Consider the following 27,180-nt stretch of genomic DNA (forward strand, 5'->3'; position numbering starts at 1 on the left):
GACAAGAAGATCTCCACTAGGACAATACTCCATTACTAAACAAGAAAGATTATCTGATGCAAACTGGGAACGAGAAAAGGATAATCCTAACCACTAACCATTACCCACCACTCCAGCACCGCGCAACCTCCATTGAAATGACGTCGTTTCTGCACTTGCCAGCAACTTCCTTTCTTCCTTCTTCTCTCCGCGGAGCTTCCCCCACAGCTCGGCCCAATCCCAGCTCGCTCTGTCCGACCCGGTCAGCTCTCTCTCTCTCCTCTCTCACATGCATGCATTGAAACCTCAAAGGCTTCAATTTGATTATTCGCTAACAAATTCGTCTCAATTTTGCAGGTTGAGTGTTAAATGCAGGCATGCACAGGCTAGTGTAAAGAGCGAGGATTTTAATTCTGGCGCCATAGACGTTGCGGCTGACGTTTGGCTTGAATGGGTAAGCACAAACTCACAGACCTTATCCCGTCTGGAATCGAATTACTACTCGATCAGAGACGACCTCTCGATCAGAGACGACCTCGGACCTACTGGACTTACTCGACGATTCCGATCTCATTCCAGCGCTCGTTCATGAAGAGCTTCGAGGAAGAGATTTCCAGCGATGGTGACTGAGCTAGTACATTTTGATTTTAAATGAAGTGAGTGTGATTTAATTAAAATCTCTTATTAAGTTAAGTGAGAGTATTTTTTATTAAAAAAAAAGTGAATATTTTTGGCTTAAATTTAGGCATTGGATCGAGACCCCTTATAAAAAAAGCATCCCTAGAGGGTCCTCTCTGTAGGTTCTTATTCACATTACCCCATAAAAACAAGGGTAATGGATTATTAGGGGAACGTCTTCCATGCTCGGAGTTTGGAGTGCTCGGTTTATTTGGGTCCAGCCACGTGAGAAGCATGTGTCAGTTCAGTGAGAGAAAATGTAGGGGGAAAGGTTTAGCCTGTTCCCGGTTAAGAGATCGAAAGGAAGGGTCAATGTAATTGCACAGTTCATATTCTTCATATCTTCTCTGACTAGTGCTGCACAAATATATGAACAGAGCTTCAAAACTGATTTATTCTCATTCAACTTCTTTGTTTGGGTACATACAGAATCAAAACCACTTTAAACCTTGAAACCATGTGGTCAAAGTAGAAAGCAACTGCCAATTAAACAAGAATAAAAACCACATATAGATGCCAGTGGTTGGTCGCCGATCCCTCCTAAATCCCAGCAGCAACTTTCCAGCGGCGGCAGTAATCCTTGACTATCCCAGCCGCTGTAGTATTGATCGACCCGGCCGAAGCCGCCTAAAACACCGAATCTTTAAATTGGAACCAAAAGATGACTTTCAGTATACCATCATGTATAGCTTGGAGTGAAGAGGAATCTCCATACCTCACTTGCAGCCAACGGCGATCGAAGCTGCCGGAAAACGCATCAAAACCGCCAATAAAGCAAGAGTTTTCGAGCTCAACTCGTCATCTGCCGTCGTCAATTGACCAAACCAAGGCCATGTTCATCTTCGTGCCGCCAAGGTGAAGACGCCGCTGATCCGACACCAAGACACAGCCGGACAGTGGAGATACCGTCGGGTCAGCGTCGGGGCTTCCCGGTTCGTGAAATGGGTCGACGGAACTGGTTCCTTCTAGACCGATCTGAATATATATGTAGAAAAAATCAACGGTTAAGATCTAGCGGTGATGATTTGGATGATCCAGATCCAGCCACCAATTTTGTTTTTGTTAAAAATAAATTTCAGTAATTCAAAACTTCGTAAATTCCATTACACAAAAAAAAAAACTTTATAAATTCAAAATTGTTGCAGAAATTCGAATAAAAAAAATTAAAAAAAAAACTTGTTGCAGAAATTTACATAAAGAACAAAAAGTAAGAACAAAACTAACAACACCAGAGAGAGAAGTTGCGGGTTTGTTTTCTAATTTTCATTCTTCTATTAAAAAAAAAAAGGAGAGAGAAAAGCTGATGTACAAAGAGTACAAATTGACACAATTATTTTGGAAAGTCACTGCTACTTTTAACCTTTATTTTCATGGCCAGCACCAACATTTCTTTACCTTTATTGGCACTTGACAATTTGACGTGCATATTGCTCACTCACAGCAAATACTATCACTTGTCATATCCTGCAATCACCTTTTATTTTTCTGCTTATTGTTTAGAAAATGTATTGAACAGAATCGAGGAAACAGAATTTATCAAAATCGACCGTTAGATGTCATTATGACGAAAAGACATAATTATGGTCAAAATTTCAATTATTTTCATCATCATTTGGGTCTTGATCTATTAGGTCAACCCTAAACCCTAAATACCACATAAAACTAATATGCTCATAATCGATCACTCACAACTTTTTTTTTCGATCTGCCAGCTCTCGCACTCTCGTGACTATGACATGTATCAACTGATGTAAAAATTTTAAAAAGTTTATCCACTCATGGTTAAGCTCCCCTTAGGGAGTTATAAATGTATAAGTGGTTGAGCGCTTTATTTGACATCTAAATGATGGCGGATCGAGTTAATTTTTTTACACAATAATTATTAATACACTATAAATAGATGGATAATGTCAAATTTATCGATTTTCAATTTCGATTGTTTAGATCGCACGAAATCCTTATTAACTTATTTATTAGTTGTATTGAAAAAATATACCTTACCTGAGGAACAAGGTCGATGAAACAAAATTTATCAAAATCGGCCGTTGGATGTCATCATGATAAGAAGATATAATTATGGTCAAAATTTCAGCTATTTTCGAAGTTGTTTGGGTCTTGATATACTAGGTCAACCCTAAACCCTAAATACAACATAAAACTAATATGCTCATAACCAATCACTCACAACTTCTTTTTTCGATCTGTCAGCTCTCACACTCTTGTGGTTATGACCTACCTCAACTGATATAAAAATTTCATAAAGTTTATCCACTCATGGTTAAGCTCCCCTTAGGGAGTTATAAGTGTATAAGTGGTTGACCGCTTTATTTGACATCTAAATGATGGCGGATCGGGTTAATTTTTTTACACAATAATTATTAATACGCTATAAATAGATGATTTTCAGTTTCGATTGTTTAGATCGCACAAAATCCTTACTAATGCGGTTTAATTTGTTTATTAGTTGTATTGAAAAATATACCTTTCATGAGGAACAAGGTAGATGAAACATAATTTATAAAAATCGGCCGTTGGATGTCATTATGACAGAAAGAGATAATTATGGTCAAATTTCATCTATTTTCATCATCCTTTGGGTCTTGATCTACTAAGTCAACCCTAAACCCTAAATATCACATAAAACTAATATGCTCATAACCGATCACTCACAACTTTTTTTTTTCCGATCTGTCAGCTCTCACACTCTCATGGTTATGACCTACATCAACTGATATAAAAATTTCAGAAAGTTTATCCACTCATGGTTAAGCTCTCCTTAGGGAGTTATAAGTGTATAAGTGGTTGACTGCTTTATTTGACATCTAAATGATGGCGGATTGGATTAATTTTTGTACACAATAATTATTAATACTCTATAAATAGATGGAATCCTTACATGCCTACTAATACTGTTTAACTTATTTATTAGTTGTATTGAAAAATATACATTTCCATGAGGAACAACGTGGAGGAAACAGAATTTATCAAAATCAGCCGTTGGATGTCATCATGATAAGAAGATATAATTGTGGTCAAAATTTCAGCTATTTTCGAAGTTGTTTGAGTCTCAATCTACTAGGTCAACCCTAAACCCTAAATCTCACATAAAACTAATATGCTCATAACCGATCACTAACAACTTCTTTTTTCGATCTGCCAGCTCTCACACTCTTGTGGTTATGACCTACATCAACTGATATAAAAATTTCAGAAAATTTATCCACTCATGGTTAAGCTCTCCTTGGGGAGTTATAAGTGTATAAGTGGTTGACTGCTTTATTTGACATCTAAATGATGGCGGATTGAGTTAATTTCTGTACACAATAAATATTAATACGCTATAAATAGATGGATAATGTCAAATTTGGAATGCGCGGGAAAGAAGCCATCGTTGTCCTCGCTGGTGGGCCGCCGTGACGCCGCCTGACGCTGGAGTTCCGGTCGAGTCATCGTCGCTGGTATCCGGATCGAGAACTCTTCTGGAATGTCGATCTTCATTGATCCCTGGAGCCCAGATAAATAGTTTCAATCAACGGTTCAGATCAAACAATGGAGAGTAAACGCTCCAGATCGCACCTCTTAGAAATTAATTTTTAACAAATAATTTTTATTTTTTTAAGAATAATACATAAATAATTTTTAAAACTTTGAAACTTTTAAAAATCATAATAAATAACTTGGTTGTCCGCAAAACTTCACGAAAATTCTTAGAGACTCGTCATCATATGTACTCTAATATTGTTCCCAAACTTTTGTATTCATTAACGATCTAGCCATTCGAAGTGCGAAGTTAATAAAAATAAGAAAAAAAATCTTAGTCAATTGACCGAATGGATCGATGTCATTATTATGAAGGAATTCTCTGAATTTTGAACCCGAAGATTAAAATAATGTACTTGTTATATCTAACGGACAGTGTCTCAAGTGTACGATCCGATGACACCCTTGCTCTTTGAAGCTTGTAGTGAAAAAATATAGGGTTATTAAAGCTTAATTGGTTGACCGAGTGGATCCACGTCATTACTATCACGGAATTGTTTGAATTTTGAACCCGAAGCCTAAAATAATGTACTTGTTATATCTAACGGACGGTGTCTCAAGTGTACGATCCGATGACACCCTTTCTCTTTGAAGCTTGTAGTGAAAAATATAAGGTTATTAAAGATTAATCAGTTAACCGAGTGGATCCACGTCATTACTATCACGGAATTGTCTGAATTTTGAACCCGCAGCCAAAAATAATGTACTTGTTATATCTAACAGACAGTGTCTCAAGTGTGCGATCCGATAACACCCTTGCTCTTTGAAGCTTTGTAGTGAAAAAAATATAGGGTTATTAAAGCTTAATCGGTTGACCGAGTGGATCCACGTGTACTTGTTATATCTAACGGACAGTGTCTCAAGTGTGCGATCCGATGACACCCTTGCTCTTTGAAGCTTGTAGTGAAAAAATATAGGGTTATTAAAGCTTAATCGGTTGACCGAGTGGATCCACGTCATTACTATCACGAAATTGTCTGAATTTTGAACCCGAAGCCTAAAATAATGTACTTGTTATATCTAACGGACAGTGTCTCAAGTGTACGATCCGATGACACCCTTGCTCTTTGAAGCTTGTAGTGAAAAAATATAGGCTTATTAAAGCTTAATCGGTTGACCGAGTGGATCAACATCAATACAAGGTGGAAAACGAATTTAAAGAAACCGACCGTCCGATAGGAAGATTGAAATGTTTTATGGTTATTGTTAATAATTCAGCCAATTTCGTATTATTTTCGACTTCAATCCGCTTGGACAACTATAATTACTTATATAAAGATATATTTATATATCAAATTTCTCAAAGAGTAACCCCTTCGAGAAAAATGGAAATGAGGCAACCGACCGTTGGATGAGAGTACTATTGGAATAATTTATGCATGTTATAAAAAATTTAGCCAATTTCGTCATAGTTTCGACTTCGATCCACTTAATCAACCGAAGTAACATATATAACCTCTTTATTGACGATGACATGACGACCATGAAACGTGCTATTTTGCGGACCGTAAGAAATATCAATGTTTAGATCGCACAAAATTCATATATGCCTACTAATGTGGTCTAACTTGTTTAGTAGTTGTAACAAATATTTTACTAATGGGTTAATTTTTTTACATAATACCTATTAATACGCTATAAATAGATGAGTAATGTCAAATTTATCGATTTTCAATTTCGATTGTTTAGATCGCACGAAATCCTTATATGCCTATTTGTGCGGTTTAACTTGTTTATTAGTTGTATTGAAAAATGTTCCTTCCATGAGGAACAGCGTGGAGGAAATAGACTTTATCAAAATCAGCCGTTAGATGTCATCACAATAAGAAGATATAATTATTGTCAAAATTTCAGCTATTTTCGAAGTTGTTTTGGTCTCGATCTACTGGGTCAACCCTAAACCCTAAATACCACATAAAACTAATGTGCTCATAACTGATCACTCATTTTTCGATCAGTCAGCTCTCACACTCTCGTGGTTATGATCTACATCAACTGATATAAAAATTTCAGAAAGTTTATCCACTCATGGTTGAGCTCCCCTTAGGGAGTTATAAGTGTATAAGTGGTTGACCGCTTTATTTGATATCTAAATGATGACGGATCAAGTTAATTTTTTTACAAAATAATTACTAATATGCTATAATATATGGATAATGTCAAATTTATCAATTTCAGTTTCAATTGTTTAGATTGCACTACATCTTGTTTATTAGTTGTATTGAAAAATATACCTTCCATGAGGAACAATGTGGAGGAAATAGAATTTATTAAAATCTGCCGTTAGATGTCATCATGATAAGAAGATATAATTATGGTCAAAATTTGAGCTATTTTCGTCGTGGTTTGGGTCTCGATCTAGTAGGTCAACCATAAACCTTAAATACCACATAAAACTAATATGCTCATAACCGCTCACTCGTAACTTATTTTTGCGATATGTCAGCTCTCACGCTCTCATGGCTAGGAGTTATATCGACTAATATAATTTATGAAAAGTATATACCTTTCGTAAGCAACAATGTTTAGGGTATAACTAGCTTATTAGTTGTAATAAAAAGTATACCTTTCGTAAGCAACAATGTATAGAAAATATAATTTATGAAAATCGACCGTAGGATGTTATCATGATAAAAATAAATGGTTATGATCAAAATTTGAGCTATTTTCGTCGTGGTTTGGGTCTCGATCTAGTAGGTCAACCCTAAACCTTAAATATCACATAAAACTAATATGTTCATAACTGCTCACTCGTAATTTATTTTTTCGATTTGTCAGCTCTCACGCTCTCATGGCTAGGAGCTATTAGTGAAAAAATATAGGGTTATTAAGCCTTAACCGGTTGACTGAATGGATCGACGTCATTACTATTATGGAATTGTCTGAATTTTGAACCCGAAGTCTAAAATCATGTACTTGTCATATCTAACGGACGATATCTACTAATGTGGTCTCCGATGACACCCTTACTCTTTGCTGCTTGCAGTGAAAAAATATAGGGTTATTAAGCTGTAACCGGTTGACTGAGTGGATCGACGTCATTACTATTACAGAATTGTCTGAATTTTGAACCCCAAGCCTAAAAATAAATAAATAATATCAAATTTATCAATTTCCAATTAATTTTTTTTTCCACAGAGTAGACCGGCTAAATTCTATTTCTACCATCCTCAGGGTTTGAAAGGTATATCTTTCCCAATTAGTGTCAGTGATGTTTTTGCTGAAAATTTAACCAGAGAGAAGCCCCGCCCATCACTAAAAGCAGACCGCCAAAATTCAAGAAAAGGCCGCCCAAAATTTGAATCAAAACTTAAAATTCTCAATTTTCGCGTCTCACCAAAACAGACACACCTAAAGGCTGAGGTCGCATCTCGCAAGCTTTCCCTTTTCTTCTCGTTGTCATCTCCTCTAGACGGAAGGCTTAGACGTAACCTGAGCTTAGACGAGTTTAAACAAATCCAAAGTTCCAAACCAGGTATCTCCCTTCCTCCTTCTTCCTTTCATTCCAATATTTGAAAGAAATTCCCCACCGGCATTTTTTCCCAGTTATACTAAATGAATCCAGTTCCATCTTTCCCATTCAAAATCCAAAAAGTAGTAATGCGTCCAGCTGCTTTTTAGGTGTGGTTTTGGAATTCAATCCTGTATCTGTTATGCTCGATTCTGTGTTTTGAGACATTTTAGGGAATGCTACAGTGCTTGCGTTTCTAAAAAGAAGAAGAGGTACGGCGGAAGGATTAGGATTTGGGTGTTTGATATTAGGTTGAATTGCTTAGATTTGGGAGCTCATTTTATCTGCTTTTATGTTTCTGAGCCATGTTTCTCAACAACCTGTTTCTTTACTTAAACTTACCAAATTGTTTGACTTGGTTCCTTTTATATCTGTTTGTTTGATGCAGAGAAGCAGGTGCCAAGTACCCCTTCATACCCGGCAAGATAATGTTGGCCTCAACAGTGTTTCGGTATAAAACCTTGTTTATTTATTTATTTATTTTTTTCCCACATGGTTTTTAATTCCTGAGAGGCTGCATCCTGAATTTCATATTCAATTCCATAAATATTGCATTAAGTCAGAATGCCGTAAGACGATTTATACTACAAAATCTGAAAAATGGCAAGGATATAAGGACAATACTTGCAAAATTGGCCTTTGTAACTAATCTTGGCCAGGCATCATCATATTTCTTGTCCTGTTTAGTGTTTACATACTTGTGTTATCAGCGAGCCAATATGCTTCCATAGTTTGGATGGCTGGACTTTTTATTTCTAGAATATAGGTTCTTTGTCATTTTCATTTTTGAAGATAAGGAATAGGAAGAAAAGAATCCTAAAGTCTTGTGACTTGGTATTAATAGAAATGTGAATAGTTGACTAAAAGATGATCTCTACATCATTTCTAGCCACAGTTATTTAGTGCATTGCATACTGCCCATAAATTTGTATCAGGTTGGACTTTATGATTGTTTCTATTTTGCCAAAATGGAAAGGTGGCCCCAAGTAGGATTATACAATACTGTGGTCAAAATTAAGTGTTTGATCAGTCATGAGAAGTATTTCGAGATGGCTTTTTGTCTAGCAATCAACAGCAAGTAATGAATCAAGGATCTCTCACCAGAGTTGTGGCTGCAAGGAATGAGGTTGACCTAAAGATTAGAAAGAAGTACCAGAAGGAATAGTCACGTTTGGACATGAAATTGGGTGAATCTGGTCTAAGAGCTGGACTTAAGGATTGAGAATGTGTTATGATTGAATGATTGATGTATATTATGGTTTTGCTTGGTTTCTTCTGTTTTGTGGTTATGCTTCTTTGAGTGAAATTTATGACAATTACAGATTCATATTATGAATAAGTGGTTGCCTTCCCATACTTTGTACCACCAAACTTCTCTTGCTTTACCTTCTGTAGGTAAATTTGGACAGTGAGAACAAAGAGACAGAGTTGGTTGGCTATATATAAACTACTCAACTTTTACAAATCTGGGATGGACGTCACATTGTGGACTAAATTCTGATAATACTGTACATCAAAGTTTTGATATTAAGATCAGACCACAACGCAACAATTAATGATGGATTACAACATATTGGCAGCAAGACTCTTCACACTTCTTAACGTCTTCCATATATAGAAGCCAAAATTTCACATTTCACCTGCTCCTGATCATTAGATATTTAAACAAGCACATCTGGTATTTTAGCTAGGAGTGTGCATATAGATCGAACAACAACAAATCTGCATATCATCCAGCCAGGAGGTCCTTTCTGATTTTTTTTTTGAATATGGGTTAGTGGAGTAGAATTTATGAGGCTTAACCACTTCGCAGATTGATCAGCATTAGGATTTGCAGGAATTGCAGCAACTGTTCTAACTGAGGAAACTCACTGTAAAAGGTAAAGAAAATTAGCAAGTTACGTACTTTTTCACACTGATGCAAGTCGTGCAACCCACTTGCAAAACTCTAGTGGAGCCCTGGTTGGTTTCTCCTAAAGTTTTAAAAATGCTTTGCAGGTTGCCGGTTTGCTTCAGTAAGTGGCTAGGATGATGCCACAAATACTGCCCAGCAACTGACGGTTAGAAATAGTGCTGACGTGCCCGAGCAACCCATCCTCGGAGCATGGTAGAATTTCCGGATTATTAGTAGCTGTGCTACTAATTAGTAGTCCTTTAGTTATTCTCTTATTCTCTCTCGATCCCTATTTTAATTAATTTTTTATTTAACATGCTGTCCGTTCAATCTTCATTAAGGTTGAGACTTTCATTAAACTAACTTCTCGAAATTAATAGAGACCAAAAGGTCCACCATGGCGGCTCAAAGCTAGCCAGCTTGACAGTACCCTTTGCAGCTTCTAATTCAACAGTCTAGTGGCCAATATTAAAGTTCAAGTCTGTGCTAGTGATATCCGGGATGAACTGCGTTAATTGCAATTTCGGGATGTTTCTTCTCCACAATTCTTTGTAAGGGTTGAGAGCCGTCTTGGATACCATGTACGTCTGTAAGCTGAGAAATTTGTTGGCCAGTTTTTTCTTTTCACCACATTCTCCTTGGCATCCTTTAGAAATTCCTCAACCACCCTGTCCACTTTTCTTCTGTCCAACTCAGGCCTACAACATGATCTCCTAGCTCCTTCTCTGCTTTTGATATCGAAGAAGCTCAAACACAAACAACATGTTAGACAACCATCAAAACCCAAAAGCTTAAGCGGGAAGTAAGACAATGGACGCAATATATATAATTTTAGAGGAGTGAAATCCACACTTTTTTTTTTTTTGAAAGGAACTTCTTTCTTATTTTGGTTGAAATTTTGATAAGGAGACAAAATTCAAGTCACTAAAGACAAAATTTAGGTTGCTAAAAAATAAAACATAAAGTGTGGATTGTGAATCGTAAAATGAGAACTGTAGATTTCACTTCCCTAACGATGAAAATGTTCAGTCATGCAACGGAAGGTATTTGTATAGGACAATGTGCCAAATTTTTAAGACAATTAAAATAGTGTGGCTTCATCTCAACTTGTTCTACTCTAATAGAAATGCTCGACTTCCATACTTAATTTCTATATATGTAATAATGGTGATTAATTTTGTAACCAAGATTTAACATATTGAAAATTGAACAAATGTGGATATGATTTCGCGAATTTGGGCAAGACAATGGATATATAAGCCCAGATTGGCAACGAGCCATTGAGAATTTTCGAAGTGTATTAGATTATCCACATGAATTTGGTTGGTTTAGGACAGAACAAAGAATTGATGCATGTATGGAATGGTAACTGTAATCTTTATCTCCAACAAATTATATCAGTAATTTTTTTAGAGGATTAATTAGGCATATTTGTGCCTCTATAAAAATTAATTTGGAATATCAAGCGCCCATCCGCTTTTTCAAGAAGAGGGCGGGGGCTGTCACACTCAAGAAACCATCTTCCATTTCTCTATTTTTTTTATTAATAAAACAAAAAAATATTACAAGAAAGGAAGGGGGACCAAATCAAAACCTCCCCACTAAAAACAAACTAAGATTAAAATCTCCATAAAGTGCATGTAGAACCATAAATTTCCCAATTCTAATTAAAGAGACTATCTTTGTCTTTTTAATCTTTATTATATGTAACATATAGATACTTCAATATACACACTACTAGCATATGCCTTATAGAACACTTTAATTTTTCTGTATCTTTTGCTCTAGAGAATATGGATAACCGTATCAAAAAGTCATTAGGTACGGTGCAGCTACGGAATGAAAAAGTGTATCCTCTATTGCAGGCTCCAGTAACCAAAAGCCACGCTTTTGACTTTGGTGTCTCTATTTTTTATTTTATTTTAAATGTTATATTAATGTTTTTCTTTCTCTCTCTTCGTTTTCTTTTAATTCCTATTTATATATTAATCGAAATATAAAAATACTTGTTTTATACGTATAAGATACTAAATACCTTAATATTTCATTTAATATTTTTTTTGAGAGATTTCTTTAATATTATAAATTTTTATATAATGTTAATTAAGCAAAGCTACGAATCTTCTTCAGTATCTATTATGCGTTGGATACCCTATGACAAAGGTATCATTTGAATTTTTATATTAAAAAAAAAATTATTGAAACCTACCATTAATATTCAGAGCAATTTTTTTTTTTTTAAATCTGCTATTATGAAAATTCATATTGCTGCAATAATCTAACATCTCGTTATCAATTGTTTCATGATTACAACCATTATAACTCCCCTGCAAAGAAGAACCTCAATGAAATATTCATATTTAAAATCAAATCCACCAACATTTAAATTTTACCAGAAGTACATAAATAGTTTTGTTATTTATAAGGTCTACGTAATTTGAAATAAATGCCGAATTCAAATCCTAACACTACTACAATTACTAGCTATTAAGACACCCTATAAGGACACATTTTCATTGAGGTGTCCTAGTAACCTTTCAAGGACGACCTCGAGAAAACAGGCGCTGCCCCGCCCTTTTTTTTGGCCAAAAGTTCAAATTCCCAATTTTTGTTTTCCCACGCACGTCTTAGTGGACCGCTCTCTCACTCTCTCTCATCTGCATCACTTCCTCGTCGAATGAAACAAATTCACTCACCACGGATGGGTGATTCTCTCACCTTCTCGATCTGCCTCTACATTCTTTTGCTGAATCTGTTTTCCCTCAAACCCTCGTTTTCTCCACAGCCCCTCTTGCTCTTTTTCTCCGATCTTGATGTCACCCACCAAATTGAACTTCGAAGAACTTCATGGCCCTTGGGTTGACTTGGATTCAGGGATTATTCTTTTTGGGTAATCTCAATTTAAGTCTCCTCTCTTGTCGAACCCGATGATTCAGATTCGATGGCCGGGTCATTTGTGTGAGGCTCGTCCGAGCGGCATGCGAAGGCACTTGATCGAATGAGCAGTAGCAACATGTTCCCTTCCACCTCTATCGCTCATTCTGATGAATATTGTATGTAACTTCTTCTGGTCTTGACTCTTGACAACCGTCCCCTCAAATTTGGGGTATAATTGTTGTGTTTGTAGGTTTTGCCTCTGGTTATGTTTACTTTGTTTTTTTTTATTGCTTTGGGTTCTGGCTTTTGCTGGGTTGATTGTGATGCGTGGCCTAATTATATTTGTATTGCTTATGGTGTTCTTGGTTTCGCATCCTATGTCTGTGTGGACAGTGCAGAGAGATCGAGGTTTATATGAGAGAAGCATTTACTGAAATGTGTTTGCTAGAATTTTTTGTTTTAGGGTTATGTTGTATCTACAACTATGGTTATGGATGAGCTATTCTAATCAGGTCCATTGTTTGTCTTATTGCTAAAATTTTTTGTTTTTGGGTTATCCCGTATCTACAACTATGGTTATTAATAAGCTATTCTAATCAGGTACAAGAGAGTTATACGCTATTGTTTGTCTTAAAGGCAATGTTGGTCAGCACTCCTTGATTTTAGCTTATTTGCACATGTTTTGGTGGATGAGAGTGGAAAGATATAAAAGGGTTCGAATGAATTCTTTTCTTTATTTTATGGTTGATAAGGAGGTGGCAGCCTTTGCTTTTATGCTAGAACATGCATCCTGGATCATGGATTCATGATTTTTGTTCAATTGAAGTATCTTTCACTGTTCTTTGGTGTCGTCAAACAAGCTGAAAAAATCAACTTCAGGGAAGTTGCCAAATGCAGCTTTATATTTTGAACTTATTTGTGCAGTTCCCATTAGCTCTTTCTATGATGTCTCACTGTCTTCTAATGCTTTTCTGCAGACAAATCTGATCAAAGAATGCATAAGAATGGGCTACAATGATTTTGGAGATTTCCATTATTCTCATGGCAACTTGGGGATGCTTTTAAGAGCTATGTTTGTACTCCTGATTATTGTCCTACATCAAAGCATACTGTTCATATGTGCATGTGTTCCATTCTGGTCAGCATAGAGATGGGTCAATTTACTCATGTCGCAAGCAATGTTAGAAAAGCATAACAAACACTAGAAGCTATGTCGCAAGCTATGATAATCTTCACAAGTAGTTTGTTGCATGGTTTTATGATTATCATAAATTTTTTTGGCCTATTAATGCTTAAATGTACATGAAAGTAAAATTTTCTATGTTAATTGATGAATGCCTCAGGGACTTAAAAATTTCAATAAAGCTGTCAGGGTACTTATCATTTGCCTTAAGAAGATTGATAATGACAACTATCTTGAGGTACTATCTTCTTTATTTGAGCTAAAAGATAAACTTCTTATGCAAATTAACTTCTTTATTTGATTATGTACTGTTTTATAATAGTTGAACTAAGTATGAATGTTGAAAGCATTTTCATGCTTCGTTTACATATGTGCTTGCAGAAAATGATAGATCAAGGCTTTTGAGCAGCAGATGATTAGATTAAAGCCCTGAAGTCTGGTTCCACCTCTCTCTCTCTCTCGCTCTCTCTCTCTCTCTCTCCCCTTCTCCTTAGTGTGTACCAATGCATTAATTGAAGCCCTTATGGGTCTTTCTCTATTTATTATTTCAAATTTACTTAGATTACTTTTGATGCTTCCTGCTTGAATGATTTCATAAAAAAGTTAGTAATGATAGAAAGTTTCTTGTTTCTTTTTCTTATCTACAAGAACTCAGTCGTAAGCTTGCAGGAATTCAATGGATGGACAGCTCAAGATATTCTTGAAACTCCAAGCAGCTCAATTATAAATAAGGTTAGCAATACTTCAATTGATGGATTTACCTGTTATTAATTCCTTCGATCTAGCTTACTGTTGATGTTATATCTAGCAAATTGTTTTTTTATTTTTTATATTTTTTTATTGGTGTGTGTATGCATGTCATGAAAATTAAGTAGCATTATCTGAATCATTAATTATATGGAATTGCTGGAACATAAACATATATAGCTTACTATATGGAATTGCTGGAACAGAAACATCTAGTATCTCTACAGTTTGAAGCAACTGTAATTGATTCTACTGTTTTTACAGCTTACTGTAATTGGTTCTACTCTCAGATACTTCCACTTGGCCATGTTTTTGTTCATTGGGTTTCATTATTTCATTCACTACATTGGTAGAGGAAGCAGCCACTCTCAGATACTTCCACCTGGTATTGGAAAGTGTTATTGGTAATTATTATTGTTTATTTTCTTAGCAGTCTATGTCGAAAGATAATGCGCTTTCTGTAGAACAATTCTAAATTCCTCTATCTGCCATCTTCTTCCATACAAAGATCACTTAGCTTAGTGCAACTCTGTCCTTCTTAATTTCTTATTTTGTGCATGTCATTAATGTTATTATTCTTTTGATATTTAATTAACGTGGTATGAGTGTTGGTATGCCCCGGTGAATCTCTTATCCTCAACTAGTTCTATAGCAGTTGACAGAGGACTCAGCTCAGGAGGGCCAAGCCTGGAGCATGTGGAGGAAGATAAACAGCTCATGAATGGCGAAGTCCAATATATTAGAGAAGAAGGATGTTATTGGAGCTTCCTGTGGCTCCGAGAGGCACAAGGGGAAATGATAAGGTAAGGACTCCAGACTTTCTTATTTCAACAAGATATGCTCCTACAAATTGGACCTGGTTTCATAATGATCAAGGAAATGATTCAATACCTTAGGAGGGTAATTGTGCTTTAAAACCAGAAAATTAGGTGAATGAAAGTAATCGACCTGCAACTAATGAAGCTTCAGGAGCCTGGACCTCTTTGTTTAATGTAAATTGCACAAGCAGTGGTAGCAGCTCTGGAAGTATCAATAGTTCTGCGAAAAAGGAGGATGTGGATATTGATTGCTTGGACTATGAAGTCTTATGGGAAGACATGATAATTGGAGAGAGGATTGGGCAAGGTAATGATCTTCCAACTGCCCACTGCCTGCTACAAAACAAAGTTTTCTTTTTTGTACTTATGTTTCTTCTCCTCTTGCTTAACTGTTTTGATTTTTTTGCTTTGTTGAATTTCATTCTGATATTTTTTTGCCACTTTACTGTTTGCTTTGTTGAATTTCATTCTGATATTCTTTTGCCATTTTACTTTCCTCTGCAGGTTCATGTGGAACTGCATACCATGGTCTGTGGGATGGATCAGTATGTTATCTTGCTCTTTCTCTACTTCAAATGTGGATGTGCTGCAACCCTTTTTCCCGTAAATGATGTTTCCATTTAGTCAATGTAGACAAAAAGTGAAGTTCAAATTTCAATAAGTGACACCCTGTTTATCCAGAAAAGAATGCTTATAAAATGTCTCTCTAAGCATAGTGTTTTCATGCCTACGTCTTCTGCATAAAGCATATAACTTGATGAGTCAAACATATTATTCATATAAACTTAAGAACAGAACACTCATCACCAAGTCTGGGAAGGGAATGGTATTTTAAATGGCATTCACAAGAACCTTTTGTTCAATTATCTTAGTATTAATCACAAGAATCCTACTATTAATCAGTCTGCTGCTTATTCTTTAATTATGCATATACTTGTGCAGGTTCAAAGTTTGTTAGTACTGATGGCAGTACAGGCAGCAAGGTCTCATCATTTTCAACAAGTCTTGTAGGATGGTACTTTCATTTTGGCATTTGCTTCTGGCAAATCTAAGTTTAGCATTTTCATGTAAACTGTAATTACTCTTCAGTTCATGATTGACATATAATGTGTGTTCAGACTTTACACTTTAGAAATTTTTTGGGTATATGTATGGATATGATATTCTGGTTAAGTTAATGTATTTGGTGGTGTATTTTGAGCTGTGTATAATTGGAGGAAGATTTCTTTTATTAATTTTTTTTGGATTCTTTACAAGTTTTAAGGACACTTTTTTAATGTCCTCTATTACCTTTATTAAGTGTCCTGTTTTAGTTTTAAGGACACATATGAGTAATTTTTTTGTGTCCTCTCAAGGATTTAAGGACACAATTTCTAGAGCTTTTAGGACACAGTTTGTGTGTCCTAGTATAGAAAAGAGGACACAGTTTCTAGAGCTTTTAGGACATTGTTTAGGTGTCCTCTTATGGATTTAAGGACACCATGTCTAGGGCTATTAGGACACATAAACTGTGTCCTCGTATAGATAAGAGGACACATTTTCAGTGTCCTTGTTTGGGACTTACGATGACACCCGGATAAAGGACTCTTTTTTAAAGAGTCCTTATATGTATTTAAGGACACGGTTTAGGTGTCCTTAAATCATGTTATTGTAGTAGTGTAATCTAGTACTGAATTGAAATCCTAACATGACAATGAATTGAAATCCTAATAGTCTTGAAGCAATGACCACCATCTCCACAAGATTAGCTCCCGTTCTTGTTGCATAATGGCTGATAGAGGCATGATTCCTAAACATATGGACCAAGTTAAAGACGAATTACTGATCAGAAATAGCATATGTACAAAATCATAATATGAACTGTAAAAAAGTTCCAGATCCAATAAATATAGTCAAAATGCAAAGATAAATATATACTTACTTGATTAATCAATTTGCCTATTGGGGCAATCAAATGGCATTGTAGGACGGTAGACATCATCATCTGGTGAAAAAGCAACAGTCGATGGCCTTTGAGACGTGTCACGAGCAAACTGAGACATCGTTTGCATGACATCTTCTTGTGTATCCACTGATATTCCGCATTGTTTAAACATCTCTCCCATTTTTTGGAGTGCCATCTCTACGCATCTTACTTCAAACAATTGTTCCATCCGTTTTGTTTGCTCAGCCATTTTGCTTTGTAGTTCCTCCATCATGTGTGCTTCTCTCTCTTGTGCCTTTTTGGCTTGCTCTTCCAATTGCTCTTGCAATTGTTTCACTTCTCTTGATACTCCTCGCTCTTCAACATGGATTCCAGGGACTTCGTCCCAAGTAACCCCTGCTCCAACACCTCTCACTCTGTTCCCCTTCTCCTTATCAAGAACTTCAGCATACATTTCTTCACGGATTTCTGGAGCAGTGATGTCAACATTCATGCTTAGCCTCTTTTGTTCAGCCTCTTCAAAATCCGCCTACAACAAATGTAATGGATAGACCATAAGGAAAGGAGACACGAAATATCTACAAGTATAATAAAACTACAGATAAATTAGCTTACAATTGCCTTTGCAGATGCCGCATCGATTGGTTCTTGGGACCCTTTCCTTTGATGCGTTAATTTAAATAGCTCCCACCTATCTGGCTCTTTACCATGAGAAATTTCCTGTGCAATAGATTGTATATTAAAAATATGCACTAGATATACAAGAAGGTGGGCAGGTAGGAGAGAGAAGAAACAGAGATACAAGGAGTTGGAAACACATCCAAATGTCTGCAGGTAATCACATTTTTAATAATTGAACTACTAATCTGAAAATAATTCCTTGACTCGTTAATTATAGAGCTTGTTATTTAATTACAGGCAAGGCAGATGTTAACTTTTTCACCCAGATTAAACAATTACTCAGCAATGGAAGAACTTACCAAGCATGCAACAATTAATCTTGCCATACTAACTTCTCAAAAAGCATAGTTGTCTACAAAGTATATATTCTACCAATCTGGAACTCATTACAATAAATCAATGTCAAGGTCTCTTCTTCCCTTTATATGTTTGCAATTACCACATTTGGCGTTTTCTTTTTAAGAAGTGGGCAGTTAGTATATATAGGGATAGCTAAGCGAATGTCAAAGCAACAAACTGTATTAGTTGAGATACACCTATTAATTAATGTTGTTGCATTGAAAGCTCAAAGTTAGCTTTGGTCAAGAAAAAATGAGGACATACTCTAGCAAAAAATCACTTAAACTAAAGATTTTACCAACAGAAACAAAGAAAAAGGAATTATTACTGTCCATATATAGTCTTTGATATAGCCGACGACCCGACGACTTGCATACCAAACAATCCAACATCAAAGATCAAGTTCCTGAAAATTTTGTTGGGTATGTATGTATACGTACTAGTTACCTGTCAACACATATCAACTAACATCCATGCTGCGCTAGCAATGATATAAAAATCCAATTTCAATTCTGTTTGTTGAACACCATGCAGTTATACCTTCAGTTACCTAGGTTACTTTAGCTAGCTACTACTTTTTGAATAACAATATGTTTGAAATAGAAGAAATTAGATTAACAGATTTGATCCAACTTCTGTCACCAAATGTTTTGAAACTGAAAAAAGAAAAGCAGATGCATGTTAAAACTAAAATGCTAATTCAACCTAAAAAGAGTTGACAAACAGGTGGAGAGAACCGCGATGGAACTTATGTTACTTTATAAAGCTCAACCATATTAACCTCATCAAGCTCGAGAACATATATTAATATATTTGTTCTAAAAAAAAGAAATTAAAGAATACAACTAGATAGAAGAAACATATATGTATGATTACTTAGAGGTCAAGTTTTAGTTGTACTTCTTTTCAAACTATAAAATCCTACACCCAAGTAAACGAACTAATTTTGAAAACAACTTTGGTTGTAATTATGCAGGTGTCAGTTTAGGCTTCTTAGTTTTGCTAGTTGTAATAATATGGATTCACTGGGAAATGAACAAAAGAAGGATTATCAAACTCAAAGAGAAGTACTTCAAAGAAAATGGCAGCTTAATGTTGCAGCAACAACTCGCTCGTCATGAAACAAAGAATAAGGAATTATTACTCTCCATATATAGTCTTTGATATAGCTCTGTCCAGTGTTGAATAGACTTGAAGTTGTTCTAACATAACATTTAAGGTATGCACTGAAGTTTCACTTACATATTCATGAGTGACATTTGCATATGTTCGAGTCCCTGTTGATTGGTTCATCTTCTTTTGAGACCGATTTCTTTTGTTGATGCTTGCTATTCTCTGTGTTCCAACATATGAACACCAGTAAGTAATATTAAATCTAGTCTACATGAAGAAGATGAAATAATTGCTTTGTACCTGATGCTTCTTCTTGTCCATGTTTGCAACAAAAATTTTCCATTGACGCTCATTAACACGATCGTCATTGGGCTTTTGAAACCTACGTGGTGTGTTCATGAATGGTTTATACCATTTTTTGCGCAACTGAGACTTCCAGTGATTCCACCGTTCATTTAACTTGCTCTTCACCCTTTTCTTGATTTTACCTTCCAAACTTGCAACCCAAGGATTAGACCAATCAATAGTTTCCTGCACAGATTTGTTTACACGCATCAATATAATGGAAAGTCACATATAAGACAATGTTAACAAAGGATTGAAACATTCAACATATACCTTAACACGATTCCAAGCCCTTTCAAGATTGTCACTAGCATTGAAATGCCGGTAGTCAGGTGTACTAATTGGAAAAAGTGTAAAGTCTTTTGCCAAAATACCCAAGAATCTTGAGAATCTTGCCACCTTCAATCGTGGACCCTTAGGAAGTCCAAAACGATTCCACAAGAGCTTTTCCCGACCCTCCATTGCCCAATTCTTCTGGTTTGGACCACGGTGCTTCTTTATTCCCCCAGGAGCCTCTGATGAAACATTGACGTCATCTTGCTGATGAAACATGCCACCAACATCTTGTGTCTCACTATCGTCATATCCATTTTCTTCGTAATCCTCTTCATCCTCATATAGGTGACTCATCTGTCAAAACCACAAAAATCAATAAAAACAATCATACCCATTCTCCAAACGAATAGTAATTAACAAAGATATGCAAACCTCCTCCAACTGAGACCAAAGAGATGAGAGAGATGGAGAATTGATTGTTAAACCTGATAGGGAATTGACCTCCACTTCTACAGACGTGGTTGTTTTATATGCGTGTCTAATTCTTCCCAAGCAAGAGAATCGGCTGGATGACGTAGAACCCCATCTCGTGGTCTCTTTTCAGAATGCCAAACCATAAATTCAGAGGTGTGGCGAGACATGTACAACCTTTGAAGCCTTGGCCCTAATGGAAAGTAACGCAAAACCTTGGCTGGTACCTTGTTTGTAGGGGAGGTGTTCTCTTTGTACCACTTGTACCACATACATGACAAACTGTGCTTGAAGCATATTCCTTCCAATATAACATGCAATCGTTTGGACAAGCATCGATTTTCTGGTATGTCAGCCCGAGACTTTTGATGAACTTTTTTGTTAAATAGAAAGAAGCATGAAGAGTTTCCCCTGGGGGCAAATAAGCCTTTAACAATTCAAGCAATTGTGTGAACGATACATCACTCCAACTGTTCAATGCTTTTATTTGATACAGCTTTATCAAAAAATCAAACATCTTTTTTCCTGCACCAGGGTATAATTCAGCGTCAGCTTTTTCTAAAAGCTGGTAAAATCTTTGTGCATCAGGGGTAGGGCCGTTAGGCAAGGATGGACCTTCAGTAGTCTCTGCTGGTTCTAGTAAATCATCTTCACCTTCGTACATACCAAATGCATCGTGCAACATATCTTGCACATCAGAATCTGGTTGATGTGATGACGGTCCTGACAAATTAAAATCTGGTTGATATGATGAAGGCCCTGCCATATTATGATCAACTACAGCTGGTAAATGCTCACCATGCTCAGTCCAGGGGATGTTAACATATTTTGGATCCATGCCATCCACCCAAAGATGCTGCTCAACAACAGCAGGCAGTCTATTGTAGCCATTATGACACCTTTTACATGGACACTTGATTGTACCTTCAAAAGAAGCATGCTCTAAGGCATAATTGAGGAATGCATGCAATCCAGCATTATATTCATCAGTGTGCTTATCTAAAAATATCCATTCCTTGTCCATATCGTTGATCAAAGATTGTTATCAAGCTGCATAGAAAAACAAAAGGAATGAGTATTTAGTTTTTGGTGAAAATAAAAATTGATTTCTAAAGTCATAAATGATACTAAAAAAAATTGATGAACAAATGTCAATAATAATTGGAATAAAAATTGATACCTTTTGATGATCGATGCTATCTCTTTTTCAACTGAAAATTTGTTTGATTAAATTTTGTTTCCTGAACCTCAATTCATAGCACCTCAACATCAATATGATTGAGTGGTTTGCATTGGATGTGCACAACGTGCACAGTTAATGAATATGGAAGTGCTCCCGTGCACAATTAGTATCAATATTGGATTTGGAAAGTTATCAATGCATAATTAACATTGGATATGGAAAAGGGTGCACAATTTGTATTGGATATGGAAACTGAAATTGTAGCTATTGATTACCATATTGGATACAAAAACAAGGAAACGTGGCTAATAAAAACTAAATATGATTATCCGTATGTTAGACAAAAATTTGGAATCTTATTTGTAAGTCAATTCAATTGAAGCTCTTTTTTTTTTTTTTTTTTAAACTCATTCTCAATTTGCACCTAATATATTAGAAATAATAGATATGCGGCAAATTAAAATGGATAATTATGTCGGCGAAAATTAAACCTGGTTAATAATTATACTTGAAATACCACCAATTTTTGCTAAACGTATGACAATTTAATGGATACATATTGCATAATTTATTTTGCAATTATGCCCATTAACTTATAATACTAAAACTCTAATAACATATTAAATCTAAAAACATAAGAAAATATTTCATTATATTTTTTGCAATACGATTGAATATGGAAGTGCACCAATGCACAATTAGAATTGGATTTGGAAAGTCAATGCGTAACTAACATTGGATACGGTAAAAGGTGTACAATTAGCATTGGATATGGAAATTGAAATTGTAGCTATTAGTTACCATATTGGATACGAAAACAAGGAACGTGGCTAATAAAAATTAAATACGATTATCTGTATGTAAGAGAAGAATTTGGGATCTTATTTGTATTTTGACTTTTAACCACTTCAATTAAAACTTTTTTTTTTTTTTTGAAAACTTATTCTCAATCTACACCTAATATATTAGAAATAATAGATATACGGCAAACTAAAACTCATAATTATGATGGCAAAGTAATCTGGTTAATAATTATATTTAAACAACCATCAATTTTTATTAAACGTTTGACAATTTAATGGATACAGATATGCATAGTTTATTTTGCAATTATGCCCATTAACTAATTATACAAAAACTCTAATAACATTTTAAATATAAAAACACAAGAAAATAATGACACAGATACTTTTTGCAATACGGATTGCAAGGATAGATGATTAATTTGTAAATTTGAAAAAATTAAATGCAATAAATAATTAGATATTATTACTTCACACTCTTAACCGTATCTATATCAGATATGTATCCGAATATTTAATATAATATATTAATTTAGTATTTTATTTAGCAATAAATACGGATTTTTGTCTTTAATAAATGTATTAACTTACTTTTATTGATTATATTTTTTATTTTGTCACTGTTATCGGTACCCATAAAACAAAGAATACTAAAAATATAAAAGGGTGTCATTTGCTTTACTCAAATGATACACTTAGAAAAGTGTATCCAAAATGGGTGGCCACTAGAGATTTTGCTAGTAGTGACATTTTCATTCAAAACGATGAGACTTCAAGCTGGTCAAAATAGAGGCCAGAAGGTCCACCTTCAGGGCTCAAGGCCAGCTTAACAGGACCCTTTGCACCTTCTTCAACAGAGTGCCCGCCAACGTTGAAGGTCATGTCAGTGCTAGTGTAGCCAGGACTAACTGCATTGATTGCAATTTCGGGGTGGCTCTTTGCCAGAACTCTGGTGTAAGCATTCATGGCTGCCTTGGACACTACGTAAGCAGAGAAGTTTATAGGCCAGCCATTAGCTTCAACCAAATTCTCTTTCGCATCCTTCAGAAACTCCTCAACAACCTTGTCCACTTTCTCTTCGGTGAGGCCTTGAACATCTCCTAGCTCATCCCTTGCTTTTTGATGCGTAACACGCTGGAACACATACAAACATTTGAATATTACAAAAATAAAAAAATAAAAAAATAAGTTATATGTCAATTTGGATCACATTCATGTACCCCTTCTTGTGTTACATCGCTACGAACAAAGTCAACTGTAAAGATTGAAACGATAATGTATATCAAACTAACAATTATTTTATACTAAATAACTAAAAAGTAGGCTCTGGAATGGGGTTTGGAACTTGTAGACAACACTACTAATGTGATACACGTCCGATATGTCCTAATATCGTCTGTATTAGTAATGTGATACACAATTTATACAATATAAGAATATGATCCATGTAGCATTATTCAAAAGAAAATTATTCTTCGATCGGCTATATTTGAAAGGAATTTTTCAAATATATTTGCCTTAATTAAGGAGTTGAATCCAGTTTTGTACCTTTAACTGTCCTCCGACGGAAGAGACATTGACCATTTTAGGTGAACCAGATTTTTGCAGAAGTCGAATAGTTGCTTTGCTCATTTGCTTGATTCCATAGTAGTTCGTTTTCAGACATTTCTCTGCACTTTCGTATGTTTGCTCTAGATGCTTTTTCAAGTCTCCAGCTTTTGAACCAAACATCTGTGCAGCATAATCTCCACTAGTTATTGATGTTACAAATATACATAGATATATACATACACATATACATATATATAGACACACTTTATATATATATATGCGCGCGTATATTTATTTATTTAATTCTCCAGGACATTTAAATATTTAATGTCTCTCTCTATATTACATAAACTTACATGTTCATAATCAAAAGTTAAGAATGTCTCTCTCTCTCTATATTACATAAACTTACATGCTCATAATCAAAAGTTATGTTCTTTGCATTCCCTCCGATCACTGTGATTCCGTTAACTCCTGCATTGTTGACCTGTATTACATAACAGTGTATTAAACTGTATAACGTATCTATATAAAAACCAGCAAGTCAAATTATAATTTCTTTTCTTTGTGGAGGAGCTTTTTGATCCTTTGTCATTAACTATATCATAGGAATTGAAATTCAAATAATACTGATAGAGAGGTAATAAAGTACCAATATGTCAAGCTTCCCGAACTGGGATTCGATGAAATCTGCTAAAGAAGCAATGCTAGTTGCATCGGTTACATCTAGTTGATGAAAAATTACATCAGTCAAGCCAGAAAGCTTGAGCTTTTCGACAGCTTCTTGTCCGCTCTTCACATCTCTTGCAGTTAATACTACCAGGATCCCATTAGAAGCTAGTTGCCTGCATATCTCAAATCCAATCCCTTTGTTGGCCCCGGTGACCACACAAATTCTGAAACCAAAAAGAGAACAAGTATTTATTGCCGGTGAGAATCAAGACAATTAAGTTAGTAATTAAGGAAATTGTCTCTGCTTAAGTTTGTAGATGTGTCAGGTTGCTGTGAACCAGAACTGTTGTAACATTACATAGAATTAGACACGCATGTCTGAATTTCTGATCCTAATTTATAGTCTGGCAATATAACATAATTTCATTAATAAATCTATGATATATATAGAAATAGACTATTAGTCCCAAATTAATCTATTAATGCGCATATGGAGCTAGTTTACTTCTAAAAGTCTGAATCAAACTAATTTATTTGATGTATTGGTATACATTAATATACCTTAGATAGAATCATGGAATCATATAACATTTCAGATATTAATTTGATCGACAAGACACATGTAATACTTAGCCTTCAGTGAAGAAAGTGTTTATGGGAATCTATGAACATATGTGTGTATATACTTACCTCTTTGACTGAGAATCGTTGGTTGTTTCGGCCATATGAAGCAAATTAACTATAAGTGAGACGAGGTATGAAAGCTAACTTTAATCGATTGTCGATGTATGCATCTACTATTGGTTTCTTGGTATTTATACCTTTTCCTTTTCCACTGTGTTGATCAATCTGTGGCGCAAGTATGTCGTATGCAATGACCCTCAGTTAACAACGACGTCTTCCATGCTCGGAGCTTTGCATGCTCGGTGCTTTGGGCCCAGACACGTGCAGCTCACATGTCAAATTATAAAGAGGAAATTGTTGATGGGAAAGGCTTAGCCTGTTCCCGGTTGACGTTGAGTGAAAAGATTTCTACCCATGACTGGACAACCCCCATTCTCTTAAGCCGACTGCTACTCTGCTAGGTTCCTCTGAAGTCTAAAGACCTATACTTCTGTTCATCTCCTTTTCAAGGACATGGCCTGAGGTAGATTAGGAATTCACCAGTAGCTCTGGTTTAGAGGTCCGACCTGTGTGGCAATCGATTAGCTACCAGCACAGGAAAGTGATTGACTTCGTTTGGTGCAGCAAGATCAGATAGGACTCATGGGAAGAACGCAAGCAACAATACCCAACAATAGCTATCGGAGACGAATCAAAAACTCCGGAATGGCTGCCGGAAACCGGAATCACAGTGAAATCCGATGTCACCCAAAAACACAATTTCGTCAGAACCCAATCGAATTCAAAACGAGAGGATTAAGTTTCATACAAATGCAGCTCAATCCGTAGCCGGAGTCGCCGGAAAAAGTTGGAGAACCGCCGTGGAAGCTTTAAGCTGTCTAGCTTCGTACCTTCGTCGTCCGTATTTGAATGGACAATCTGAGATCGGGAAGACGTCGGCGTCAAGGATTCGAAGCTAACGCCGGTGTTCCGCCTCCGGTAGATGGCCTGACTGTGAGAATACGACCGGGTCTCGCCCTCGGCCCTCGGGTAAGGGTCGCAATACCGGGTCAGAGACTCTAGATCTCTCTCGATCCCTCTACATCGTTGATCTGATCGAAGGCTGATATAAAGTCTCTCTTTAATTAATTTGGAACGGTCCTGATAAAGAGGTGACATTTCGACGGTTTAGATTGCACCACGTGATTTTGGAATTTTCTTTAATAGTTTCTCAAAATTCTAAAACTTTGAAAAAATCACAATAAATAGATCAGGTGTCCGAAATTTTTTCTCAAAATACCCATGGACTCGTGACATCGTGTACTTTATCATCAAATCCTTAAATTGAGGAATTCACTGCATGAAAATTTTTGAAAAATATTTTCGAGCGCCTTTACACTTATCGAAATCAATAAATAATTTTCGCACTATCTCACTTAAACTCAATAAATTTTTTGCGGCTCACAGATTGGGGATCCTCTTCCCAATTTCCCCCCCCCCCCCCAAAAAAAAACCCAATTAAAGAAATGACTACAAAAATTGATCGTTTTATAATATTTTCACAGGAGAAATAAAATCGCAACGAATTAATATTTCCGAAAAAAGCGTGATGAAAAATGTTGGAATATTTTTTCATATTTTGGGCAATCCAAAGGAAAAAAAAAGTTAAAAGTCAAGCAATTTTAAATTCTCTAAGTGTTTATTGGGTGGTAATAGGTATAATGTAAAAAAATTTAACCATAATTGAAAACGGTCAACCCTATAAAAGCTTATATTTTCCTAAAATGAGCCAAATCACGATAAGGTGAACATCCAAAAAAATTTGGATCGCACCAAATTCTTATATGCTTACTAGTGTAGTCTAACTTGTTTATTAGTTACATGAAAAAGTATACATTCCATAACCAACAAGGTAGAGGAAATAGAATTTATCAAAATCGACTGTTGGATGTTATTATGACAAGAAGAAATGGTTGTGGCCAAATTTTCAGC

General features: G+C 35.6%; 2 protein-coding genes and 2 long non-coding RNA genes across 5 annotated transcripts; 1 reads left to right on the plus strand and 3 right to left on the minus strand.

The window, feature by feature from the left end:
• Positions 1-1,025: 1,025 nt before the first annotated feature.
• LOC112180965 lies at positions 1,026-1,606 on the minus strand. The gene is made up of 2 exons (XR_005803228.1): positions 1,373-1,606; positions 1,026-1,298 (listed from the first exon to the last, which is right to left on the minus strand). It is a non-coding gene; the product is annotated as an uncharacterized LOC112180965 (long non-coding RNA).
• Positions 1,607-14,140: 12,534 nt separating this feature from the next.
• On the plus strand, positions 14,141-15,528 carry LOC112180963. Of its 2 annotated transcripts, none has more exons than XR_005803232.1 (3): positions 14,141-14,394; positions 15,054-15,212; positions 15,331-15,528. It is a non-coding gene; the product is annotated as an uncharacterized LOC112180963 (long non-coding RNA). The 2 variants fall into 2 exon arrangements; XR_005803233.1 differs by having other exon boundaries at positions 15,065-15,212.
• Positions 15,529-23,114: 7,586 nt separating this feature from the next.
• On the minus strand, positions 23,115-25,481 carry LOC112180960 (salutaridine reductase). Its single transcript, XM_040510724.1, has 5 exons — positions 25,407-25,481; positions 24,566-24,809; positions 24,326-24,400; positions 23,911-24,093; positions 23,115-23,496 (listed from the first exon to the last, which is right to left on the minus strand). Exons 4-5 carry the CDS (start codon positions 24,091-24,093, stop codon positions 23,119-23,121), a joined length of 561 nt encoding a protein of 186 aa, XP_040366658.1. The 5' UTR covers positions 24,326-24,400; positions 24,566-24,809; positions 25,407-25,481; the 3' UTR covers positions 23,115-23,118.
• On the minus strand, positions 24,230-25,310 carry LOC121050612 (salutaridine reductase-like). The gene is made up of 4 exons (XM_040511346.1): positions 25,276-25,310; positions 24,566-24,809; positions 24,326-24,400; positions 24,230-24,250 (listed from the first exon to the last, which is right to left on the minus strand). The coding sequence occupies exons 1-4, from the start codon at positions 25,308-25,310 to the stop codon at positions 24,230-24,232; spliced, it is 375 nt and encodes a 124-aa protein (XP_040367280.1).
• Positions 25,482-27,180: the final 1,699 nt, after the last annotated feature.

Source organism: Rosa chinensis, chromosome 7, assembly GCF_002994745.2.
Source record: "Rosa chinensis cultivar Old Blush chromosome 7, RchiOBHm-V2, whole genome shotgun sequence".
NCBI lineage: Eukaryota > Viridiplantae > Streptophyta > Magnoliopsida > Rosales > Rosaceae > Rosa > Rosa chinensis.